General features: G+C 37.7%; 1 protein-coding gene across 1 annotated transcript in view; it reads right to left on the bottom strand.

Moving 5' to 3' along the window:
- Window positions 1-4785: 4785 nt before the first annotated feature.
- Window positions 4786-12646, bottom strand: part of SORCS2 (sortilin related VPS10 domain containing receptor 2) — a 526356-nt gene continuing 518495 nt past the window's right edge. The window contains exons 26-28 of the mRNA XM_053940374.1: window positions 8148-8293; window positions 5945-6024; window positions 4786-5606 (exon numbers count right to left, since the gene is read on the bottom strand). Of these exons, the coding sequence (XP_053796349.1) occupies window positions 5583-5606; window positions 5945-6024; window positions 8148-8293 (250 nt within the window). The 3' untranslated portion in view covers window positions 4786-5582. The remainder of the gene's footprint in view (window positions 5607-5944; window positions 6025-8147; window positions 8294-12646) is intronic.

Here is a 12646-nt window from a genome sequence, read left to right as displayed (position 1 = left end):
AAAAAAAAAAAGGATGAAAAGAATGGAAGTCATACATGGCTCCACAATTCATAGTTTAAGTAATTTACTACTCCATTTAACAGGAGGAAAAAAAGCTAGGACTGAAGACGTACAGAAATGAGATCTCATATTAAAAATCATGAAACGAACTTGCGGTACATATCAATTTCAATGGAAAAATATCCCAACAGGATACATTCTTTAGCCTCCAGAGCAGCCTGAAGTACCATTACAGGTTCTTCTTTCCCCAGTAACATGCACCCTCTCTGCTTATGCAACACACTTGAAAAGAAGGAACAAATAAGAACTTTTTCTGCATGACATTCCCATCCAGATTTGGGAAATGGGCTGTTCTAGGATGTTTCAGTATGGAGCAACCCTTTTGCACCCCCTCCAGCATGCTCAGACAACTGGAGGCAATGCTGCTGAGGTGATCAGCTGGGTAGAAGGGCTGGCTTGGGATAGAAGATTACAAATTTGAGAGGGCACAGCTTGACATTTCCCAAAGACTGCAGGGTTAGGCTATTAATTGCAAAAGCTAACCAGGGGTCTGAGTTATTTGTCACTTTGATGATTACAGAATAAAAATAAGTCAAAAACATTACATGAATAAAAATGCATTTAAATGGCACTGAGAGGGCAAATGCTAAGATGCTGAAAGGAAATACAAAGCATGAAAATACAAACTTAACATTAAGATAATTATCTGAGTAGACCTTATTTATAGCCAATTAAATGCCATTCTAATGAAAGATTTAAGTTTTCTCAGACTAGTACTGGCTATGTGCCAGTCTTTTGAAGAAAGTTGTAGAAGCAGTGTACAACTGGGACTAAAACAGATAATGAGCCAGGAAGCAGCTTTCTGGATGGACTTAAAAGACAAAACAAAATTTTGCATCTCAAAAATCAAGATTTATAAGGATAAATGCTTATAAATTTTGTCCTGGTGGAAATCCAATATTTTGAGAGAAATGGGTACTTACTTTCATCTAAAATGCCAAAATAAAAATGAATATGGAAACAATATAGTGGTATCAATCAATATACAATAAAACAACTACAATAACTCCAACTGGCAGGGACTGTGCAATGAAATAAAATGTTTAGTCTCTCTTTTCCCCTGAACTCTCATTAATGAAAAAATTACAAAACTTTTTTAATAGGAAACATAGGAGAAATCTATGACTGAAATTGTCATCGATTCTATCTACGTAGAAACATTGACTTGAAATAACACTAGAAATTCAAAACTTATCAGAACCTTTGGTTCATCATCAAAAAACTACTGTATGTATTTAATTTCTTATAAGGATTTTCTTTTTCCCACATATTTGTTTGAGCATGTATCTGTGTAAGGAGGATGGAAATTACTGTAGTTCCATTCTAGTGACCTCTATTAAAGATACAGCATACAGTCTTCCCACTAAGAGAAGGTCTCATTGGACTGAAAACACAGTTAACCATGATAACCATGTCAGATGAAACTTGCTTTGCACTAGGAACTACTAATGGCAAAGCACTGATTTGTCTTTCTCTACAGGACAGTTAGTTAATAAATTATCTATTTTATATGAATAAACAGCTTACTCCTCATTACACTGGTCATTGAAAGAAGAAAATGCATCAAGAAGGATTTAATTCAATGAGAATATTATAAAAGAGTTCCAAGAAATTGGATGTGAACTGTGGATAACAACATCTCGCCTCAGGCCTTCTATTTATTCACAGCCATTTCCACCACCCTCTTCAACAGAGTATAAAAATATACACTGGTTTATATTGCTTATATTATTGAAAAATTAATTAACACTGTTTGCATTTTCCCTTAATGTCCTCTGAGCATTTCTGAGTACTTTATATGGATGGGCTGTTCCAAAGCCGTATAAAACATTTAATGTCAAAAGAGAAAGCAAAGACAACAGCTGTAAATCTTGATGGCTCTGTTAGAATGCTTCAGATCATACTGCTTGGAGCACTCTGAAAAGTACAGTGTTTTTGAAATTGCAAATATATCAGATTTTAAGAAGGCCAAAAGAGGCCAATGAGGCCAGTACATTGCCAACTTTTCTTAGATTCAGTATACTTCAATATCAGTGCTGATAAATATCACTGTACCCATTTTTATAAGGTTTTTGATCAAATAACAATGCATACAAGTGAGTTGACAATACTAGTGTGCAACAGCAAAATCAAAGACAATGTTGCAGTGCTACCATGTAACAGTATGTTCCAATAGCAGTGTTTAAATAAAATGACCTTTTTTTTTTCTTTTTTACCAGTGATGCACATTTTTTGAATTATGCATTTTTTTACATTTATACATAATTGCAGCTGGTTTCAGTAGAGAACTTTTAAGAACAGTGATAATTACAAGTGAAACAAAGAAAGTTAAACCATTAATAATTTATACTCACAAAATTCTTTTGCTCTGATGATCCTGAACAAACAGTAACTAATTTAGCCTCACAATGCCCCTGTGAGGTTGGTAATTACTATCAGCCCCATTTTATAGGGGGGGAACTGGAGCACATACAAGGGAAATAACTTGCTCAAAGTCTGGGTACAGAATCCAGATATCTGACAGTCATCATCTATTTCTTAGCCACCACATCACCCTTCCCCACTAAAAAAAGCTTAACTGAAATATGTACAGATACTGTATGTGTGCATGCACACATGTGTGACTAGCACTCGTGCATAGAAGCAACTCTGTGTTTCTGAATACTCACGTATCAGGATTTTAGATACATATAAAGAATATAAAGATATCAAGAGACGTGAGAACTAGCACTAGTGAGTCTTTTCATTGACAGATAAATCAAGACACCATGAATGAGAAAATGGTAATAATACTTTCTCAGTTTTACAATAATTCATTTTAAAATTATTCTTGTGAGGAAATCAAAGGCTTCCTTTATTATCTGCTGGGTATTATTAATACAGTTACGGTAATACCAACATGTCTTTCGAAAACAGTTTTTAAGACATGACAAACCAACCTCACAGGAGTGCTGCATGAATCAATTATTAAGCATTGGAAAAAATTATTACAGGCACTACACTGTGCTAAGTTTTAATTAGAGTACCAAGCAGTTAACTATTCTACCACATTCCAAAAGACTCCTGTGATCAGAGACACAAATCACCCTGAATTAAATGTATAAAATTATCTGTTAAAGCATAAATTAGATGTGTGACCTAGTTCCAAAAGAGTCCTTTACCAATCAGACTAACCATGTGAGAACAACCCCAAGCCAGAGCTTCCATCCCATTCCTTGTCTATGAAGCTGGTTTGCCACTCACCTGCCCTATACAAAAAACCTATTTCAGATTTATTTCACAGGAACAAGTAAGATGGTTGCAGTGTTATTTTATTCTCTGCTCCAGCTCATTTCCACTAGAAAAAGCAAGAAGAGCTGGTGAGGAGAGAAAGCCCCTGGAGTTTACAATTCACAGCATGTTTTGTATAAGCACTTCTCTTCAAGAAACCCAGATTCAGATACATTTAAGACCTTGGATTTCCATAGTCTGGCGTACAACAGTCAGCCAGGGCATTGCTTCTCTGTTAATAAGTTTACATGGCACTATACAACTAAATAGGCAGAAATCTTAGAACAATTTTTGTAATTGTTTTCCTGAGTGGTTTGCAAGTGCTTTTCAGAATCTTCACTCTAACTTTCCCACCTAGTTCCTTACAGTAAGTTTATAATCTAGATTTTCTTGTGCTTTACTCATACATCCTATGGAGTTAGAGCCTACAGTACTACACTGAATTATCACCTCCCAATCCGCTGCATTTGATGATAATATGTTTTATATTCACAGCTACATGGAAGAATGATTCCAATGCATACACTGATTTTAAGACAGTTCTTTTCTATTTGACTAGCCTTCATTATTTTCTGTTTGCATACTCTGGACGATGCACTATCTGTATCCTTCTTAAACAAGGTGTTGGGCGAGCTTGTCACTAGCATCAGTATGACATTCAGTGAGTACAGAGTTATTTATTCTCTATCAAAGGCAAAAAGTGAAGAGATTATATAGGTTTCTGAGAGAAGCATCCTAATCCCAGGCAGCTGTGACACACAGGATGCCAGACATTTAAACTTGCCACACTACACCATACTTGTTTTCCGACATGGCTAAAATAAACCACAGAGAAAAGACAAGAGGAGTGTGGATTCACTGCATTGCCATTCTTTAGGGATGCAGAGTCAAGACTAGGAAACTCTGACCCAACTGACAAAACTGGGATGAGGAAACAAGGATCCGACTCACAAGCCTTTCTGCAGGCAGCTCCTCCAGAAGCCCTTCCCCTGCTGTCCCTGCAGAAAAAGGGGCCAGTGGTGGTAGGGACTGAGAGACACCCCCTGGTGATGGGGAAGAAACGGGAAGCCCTAAATCCTTCCCATCATCCCCGTGACCCTCTGGATTGTCAAACCAACCCAAGTGGAAAAGGTCAGGTTGGGATTTGCCCACTCCCACCAGCAAGGGCAAATGCCAGGGGAAATCCCAAAGAGGGATGCTGTGGGAAGGAGATGGCAGTGCTACCCAGCCCTTCCCAGAGCAGAACTCTGACCCACCTGGCACAGCTCCCCTTATAGGAAGTTAAAAAAAAAAAATAAAATACAAGGAAAGCTGCATAAAAGAGGTATTTACACTCTCTGGAAATTTAAAAAGAGACAGGCCACCAGATTAGGGTTTAACAGGAGAACTTGACTGGCAGCTGCCATCATCCTAGAGGGGTTTGCTCAGGAGAAAAAAAAAAAAAAAGAGCAACTAAAATTACTGTCTTCAAGTGAAGGCACCTGGTCTGGAAATAGCATCAAGCTGGTGTTTTTCTTTCACATGTGATGGGACTAGGGGAGATACTGGTGCTGATACTTTGTCAGGACTTGCTACACTTACAAGAGAATTATTGTATATTACAAGATATCCTAATTAACATTTTACTTCCTTTAATCCTCAGAAGGGCCTAAGCCTAAATTTGTTAGATTGTCTCACACGTGTTTCAGTTAAGAGCTGGTCTCATCTAGGAGTGCATTTGTCTCTCTCTCAGTCCTTTCCCAGTACAGAAACACTTGGCCTACTAAAAAAATTGTCATTGTGATCAACCAACCATCTTTTCTGGTCTAGTCACTTGTGTAAAAATCACCTTTTCGGGCTGAAGACTCCCAGCCTTCCACTGAATACCTCAATCAAAAATATAATTAAAAAGTTACAGTCAATCATTCTAAAAATAAAGAAATAGAGCATATAGAGAAAAGAAACAAGGTGTCATTGAAGGTGCCTAGGGCTACAAATTTGCTACCATAGTTTGAGTTTTGGTCAAAATGAGTTCCCAGGCCATAGAAAGAACACAAGACATGTTATCCTTCACGCTTGGTAATTGATGAGGGATGCTTTTTTCCACAGGACTGATAAGAAACCTCCTCTCCATCAGCATTTACAGCCATGTTTGCAATTTCGGGACATCACCAGGGAAAAAGAAAATGGTACAGTGAAGAGTCTTTCGGTTTTTGTGTTCAGCTGCAAATATCAGCTAACCAGGTAACTGTGCATCTCTCTGGAGTTGATGCTCAAAACCACGCCTGAGTGATTGCCTAGGAAAATACAGAAACAAAAGGCCAACATTAGTGTATTTAAGGTAGTCCACATAAAATCCCCCTTTTATTGCAGAGACAAGTAAATTGCATAAGAGAGTGTCTTTATCAAACAACAGGTCAGGTGAAGGTTGGTGCAACAGCTCCATGTACCTACAGCACACTTTTGCACAAAGCTTTTGCTCATGGTGGTGGATTTGTGGTGAATTCCTAGGGTTTCTATCCCAGTGACAGCATAAGTTGGTTCTCTTTGTGGCTTATAAAGGTGTAGTTGTCTCGAGGGGTGCAGGTGAGGGAGGAGAATGGAACCTGAGGCGTCCATTCGACATGCCACTGACCTGGGACTGGACACTGACCGGCATCAGCAATAAGGGAACTCTGTAGCTGTTCAAGTTGCCACTTCTCCCAGAAGGAGTCACTGCAAGGTAATGGTGTTGAGGAGTCCCAAGGTGGGGGTTGCGATAAAGTAGGCAACATAAAATATATAGAAAACAAAAAAAGTGGATGGGTGAGTCTGGAAATATTGTACTGTGGAAATTCAAAAGTTATGAGAAGAGAGAGAACAAACAGAAACCCAGGCCTGTAAATCCCTGCTGTGCATGGAGCGGAGGCGGCTACTGACATCTCCCAAGAGGGAGGGAGAAAGCTCACCAGAACTAGAAGGGATCTCCATAGCATAGGAACCTTCTGCAAATAATGTAGTAAACCAGAATTTAATATAAAGCAGGGATTATAACATGTTTCATACTCTAAACCAGATAAAATAGAGTATCATTAATAGGAAAATTTTCTTGGCAGTACTGAGCAATACCGGAGCTAGTGGAAAGTATTGCAAATAACAAAACAGTAGAGCGAGCAGGAGTGTAGTTTTATGTATTAAATAACATCTTCTCTCAAAAAGCTGTACAGTAGCTGACAAATACAAATTATTATGATCCACAAAAATAAACTTTTTACACTCTCCTGCTGCAGACAACCTGGCTGAAGCACAAATCACCTCAAAATCACATTTATATTCTTATGTCATCAAAACATCATGATCTTGTACTCTTTAACTCAAAAATAATGCTCTGCTCAGATGGAAGATTTTTGTTTTCTCTGAGTAACAGGTGCAGGGAAAGCAGAGATTAATTCTAAATGTGTTACAAATCAGGGTGGCATTTCTTTATTAGAGCATCCCAAGCTGCCTTCTTTTAAATAAGCCACAAGGGATTTTCTACCATTAAAAGAAATATGCTTTTGTACATTACTAGAGGTGTTTGAATGCTCCACTTTAATAGGCATGTCTGCAAGAACCTTGTTAGCATTCAGCTTCTCCTCTAAAGACCCTGGAGACAAGATGACCAAACAAATTTAACATAGACTTTGTTTTTCCAGGTTTGTTTTTGGAACTAACTCCGGTAAAGTCAGGAGAGTAACAAAGGTCATCTTACAAAATTAGAATGAAAGCAGTGATACTCATACACAAGAAGAGATAGAAACACACAAAGCAAAGCAAGAGGCTGGATTCTTCCCTTGTGTTCAAAGCTAACACCTCCAAGAACCTAGAAGCAGCACACAGTTCTGCAAATGAAAATAAAGACATAGACAACAAACAAAAAAAGGTGAAACCCAAGATAAAGAAATCTCTCGTCAGACCAGGTTCTGTCTTGCCCAGGCTACCTTGGGTGCAGCTAAAACACATCTTCTTCCTTGAGGTTCACGAAAACATTACAGTTGCCTTTCACACCATCAATCTACTGCTACAAATCCCAAAAGCTTTGGATCATCTGATTTATTTTCACAAATTTTCAGAAATGGAACTGGGTGCTTTTTACATAGTCCTAAAATTTTCAGACTGTGACCTGAAAGCAGTCTGAAGAGAATGTATTATAGATCAGAACTCCATGTTGCATTAAAATTAACCACAGGGTGCCAGGATATACACTTCCACCTGACATTGAAATAATTTGCACTGAGAGATACTCACAGAAAGTTTCCCTCATGGGTTCTTTACAACCACCTCATGAATACTAGAAAATCAACAGCTAAATTAAGAAAGACTTATGATACTTTTGATACATGAATAAATTTAATGTTTCTAATAACAAAAACTTTAAATGCCATTGGAATATGAAGGCAAATAAAGCAATGGAGCTCCATACAATCCATGAAATCTCAGAAGCATTGACTCTACAAATCCTTCTGGCCTGAACTCAATTTTCCACTAATTCAGGGGATTATTGAGTGAATTCAACTGTTGCATATTATATCCCATTCTACCAAATATAATTTATCTCTAAAATTGTCCAAGTCAATCTCCTGACATTAAACTACTATGTCTGTACTCATGCTCTATATAGCACATCATCCATACATTAGGCTGTATCTCAAGTAAGCCAAAAGGTGACTGAGATAATCCCTTGTTAGTGGTGTTACCATTTGCATCTTTTTGAGACTGAACAGAAAATGAAAAAGAACTAAAATGAAACCAAACATCAATTTAAAATTAACTACTTGTGAAAATTTATAAGCTAAAAACGAAGTTACCTCTTGCGTTACCTAGTGTTTGAGAGTCCAGATCATCATCAATAAACTCCTCACCCTGGATGATGTTCTGGGTGTCCTCACTGTGATTAACAGGGCTTGTCATCTCCTGCTCTTTTTCATTGTGCATCTGAGCGTAGACATTTCTGCCTGGCAGTTTCCTAAATGGGACAAGAAAAAATTTTGGGATGGAATTCTTTCGTGTTACACACACTGGCATCAGAGCAGAGCTCCAGCAGGACAAAATTGTTCCAGAACAAAAAATGATCACCAATCCCATCCTTCCTTATTTTTTTTATTATAACCTAAACTTACAAACTCTTTGTTCTCTGTCGCAGTTTTATGTAACTGCTTATCAGGCTCTTCAGGCTAACATAATATTTAAGCATCCATTTCTAAGATTGGCAGACAATGAACAATGTTGAAAAAAAATACTAAAGCCACATAAAACCTATTTTAAGAACTCAAGCAATAAAAGGGCGCAGTGGATGTTCATTCTTCACATGCATTTCTTCACATACATTAAGCTGGGCTGCAATCATCATCACATCTCCCTGAGCATGTGGGCTGACATTGAAGTGTGATAGCATCTGCTGGCACTCATAGTCAATCAGGGACAGGGAGAAAAAGTCAGGAGGAGTCCAGGAGACAGGGAATGGAAAGGAGCAGAGACGGAAGAGCCAGGAGGCCAGGACCAAGGGAGAAGGAATAAGAACATAAACAGGCATCAATAAGAGCACAAGACAGGGGAGGCTTGTTAAGTTTAGCAGGCAGCACTGAAGGAGACACAGTATAAAGTTTGGACTGGGAACTGATGAATTAGACAAACTTCACAAGAGACAATAATTCACTCACTCTGACTGGAATCTAGAAAAACAAAAAGCATCTTATTAAATTATCACCATGGCTGAGACTGGGAGGCTTACGACTTAATATTGATAAGGGGCTCTTAACTAGATAAATTTCAATTAGACTTTGTCAACTCAAAGGGAAAAATCAGGGACTGCTAGCTTTGCAACAGATTTTATGGTTTAAACATTCCTCAAGAGCCATGCCTTTTGTGCTGTGGTTGTGTTCACCTGCAGTCTGCCTAGGCACATGAGGACATCCTTTCCCAAGCACCAAGCAAACACTTCTGATTAGGGAGCTGCAGGCTCTCAGCTCCATTTTCTACAATGCCAGAAGCTGCTTGACAGCTTGAGCAGCCTGACAGCAGATCATGGCTGTCAAAGTTTGTGCTTAAAGCCAGATTATTACAATTGGTAGAAAAGAAAAACAAGAAGAGAAAAAAACAGGGTTGAACATCTGTGGTTTCTGTTGAGCCCCTTTAGACAGTGAGAGAATAGAAAAAGTGACACTAATTTTTAGGCATCTCTCTAAAAGCAACCATCTCCTGCTCCATATTACAGCAGCAGTTTAAAAGCTGGATAAATATACAGATTATTCTATTTTCTCTAGGCTTTTGAAGAAGATATGTTTTAAATGCCATTTCACAAGAAGGTGTCTTTAGCATTTTAGTTTGAGATAAAAAAAGTTACTGCAACAAACTATTCTGAAAAACAAATTCCATTGCATCGAAGTAATGAAATTTAACTTACTAAAAAATTAAAGATGACTGAGAATAATCTCCTTCCTTTAATCTGAGCAATCCAAAATATAAATTGAGTCCTACATATCTACACAAACACACATATCTGTAAAGGTAGGTGTATACACACACACAATTATATCTCTAAATAAAAATTAGGTATTTTATCCCATTATTTGTAAGCAGTACAAAACCAAAAAGAAAGGAACAAGGATGGAAAGAAAGTCTGATGACACAATGCTGTGCTATTATGATCACTTCAACAGGTCTGAGGGCTCCTCCAACAAAAACATTCACATAAAGCCAAGCCCTGCATCACTCTCTTTTCATTATATGGATAAAAAAAGCCATTTTGCAAGAGGGAAGGACATCCCTCATAACCAAAACAAATACATTAGGTAATTAATTTTGATTTTTTTTCTCCAGGGCCAGTAACTCCAGACTGTTTTTAATGTGGCTGGTAATGAAACTGGTCATGTGGAAAACTATTCTCTCAATCAGACCTGCATCAAACCTGTCAAACTGCTCACTTTCAGTCCACCATCAAAAGCCTAAGGGAGACAAAACCCAGAAGAATGTCTCTGTAACGCATCTGCAGAATTAGCACATATGTTTCTACAATAATTATAATAACCTTCTCTGAACTATTTCTGACAGATTGGAGAAGCATCAATGGCATTATCAAAACAATTTTGACATAATAAAATTGTTAAACATCTCAAACCCATATGGCGCATCAGACCTTTGCAGCTGAGTAAAGGGAGAAGAGCTGCCAGTGTGACTACTGCCTATGAAACCAGGTTAACAAAGTGTGCCCTTTGGTGTAAATCCTGAGGCTTCAGCTCACAGCTCCTGCACGACTTATTAGTTAGAAGTAACCATGAGCAGAACACATACTAGTAAACATATTCAGGAAGAATGAAGAAACCTCTCAAATTCACAAATAACCATTAAACATATTGTTGCTAAGACCATTTCCTTATGGTTTAAGAATTAAAGGAGGAAAAAAAAGTGTGAGCTGTTATTTCTCACTTGCCTTATCCTGCCCAATTCTGCTACGTACAGATCCTCTGGGGAAGGTATAAAGCTGAGGTATTCAGTACTTCAACCCTTTCCTTTGCTTCTCATACTTACATGGAAAAGACTGTAACATGGAATGGATTGGAGGAAGGAGAATATCACAGGCCTTGAGAAGACATGTACTGTAGGCATTAGACCTTTTATACACTACAGAGATCTCTCTGTGTCTCAGAGTGGTTGAGGTTTACAAGGAACACACTCAACCACCCTGAAGAAAATGATAGTCCATGCCTTTCCAAGAGGCATTTTTAATACATGCGCCAGATATTCTGTTTACAAGGGACAACCACGCTGTGGGATGAAATAGAATGTCGATACTGGAGCCTCACTAAAGATGGGCCTGATTCTGGCAATTTTGCTTCTTGCTGCTCGAACATGCAGGAAGGAGGCTGCCATCTCTACTTACACCGAGTAAAACTCTAGTGTACCCTGATGTACTTTGCTCTTCTTCAAGAAGCAGTTAATTTTGAGTCCAATGTAACTCTTTGAAGCAGGCAGAGCTGAAATTCTTGGGTCTACATAAAAGACTACTGTGAAAACATGACAAGACACGAAATTTGACCCAAGAGATTTGCATCAGCAATATGAAAATTGAAAGCACATTTAGAAGAACAGACAAGAAGATTATGCAATAGTTTCTTTGGGGGCTTAACTCATCTGCAAAATGCATGTGCTTCACATCCATCACTGGAGACAATTACCTCTGCTGAGCAGCACTCCATAGTTTACATTTTTAGTTCCTTTTGGTTTTCCTGTAGCATTTTATTTCAATCATTAAAAAGAAGATATTTTGCCTGCCTTGAGGACCATAAAAATATAAGCTAGAGATGTAACTCTGCACACTACTACTAAAGAACGTCACAGCACATGATTTTCACCAAGCTCTCCAGGTCCCACAAAAGGTCTTCCCTTTTAGAAGATATTCCAGGAAGTATTTTGTTTTCCTTCCTTTATTCACAAATTCTAATCAATTCATACCCCAAACTGTTAGCACTTAAAAATGTTCAGCAGGAAGGAACAGCAGGAGGGGGATGTGATATTGATTCCTACTCATTTAAGCTCTAGCTTATTTGGATTTCAATTCTTTCTTTGTGGAAAAAAAATATCCATTTGCCTTTATGAAACTTCATTTATTTTCCAGAGGATTGATTAAAATTCAGGTCAGTATAAAAAATTTGAACATATCCACATGGCAAAGAATATGGAATAATGTAGCATTCTCTTGGAACTTAAATAAAAATAACAGCAATAATAATCCATTAAATAGAATACTTTATTGTGGTGTTGACTTTATTATGTTTGGATAAATGTTCAGATGACTGACTTCTTTGTGCTTTAAGGCACTCCTGATACACTCGCCTCTCTCATTTCTGAAATCTTTTCTGCATGCTATTACTTTGATTTCTGAGGATGTTTTTACAAAATATTATGGAACATTAAATTAGTACCTGTTTTTTTTTTTATCACTAAAAGGCATGGATTGGGACTAAGCTTGCTCTCATGGAACATAAAAGTAGTATAAGCAAGGTGGGGAAAAAAGATAGCTTTTCTTCAGAGACTGAAAATGAGATAGTAAGTCAATGAGGCAGAAAGATAACACAGTTCTTTTCCAGATTGTGGAAATTACCCAAGAGGGGATTCATTTACCAAAATTGGTACTTGATAGTAGCAGGCAAAAAAGGAATACACACAAAATGGTATAAATCTGGGTGAAGACGATTCATGTGATTTGTGAAAACAGTGCATGCAGCTTTAAGTAGTGTAGTAGTTTGCATACAAATTAAAAGGTGAAGATTTTCATACTCTTTCAGAGAATTGAATTTGCTGCAATTAACCAGGTAAAATA

Source organism: Vidua chalybeata, chromosome 4 (assembly GCF_026979565.1).
Source record: "Vidua chalybeata isolate OUT-0048 chromosome 4, bVidCha1 merged haplotype, whole genome shotgun sequence".
In the NCBI taxonomy this organism is placed as follows: Eukaryota; Metazoa; Chordata; class Aves; order Passeriformes; family Viduidae; genus Vidua; species Vidua chalybeata.
The sequence above is the reverse complement of the archived record's forward strand: the minus strand, read 5'-3'. Positions and strand labels throughout refer to the sequence as shown.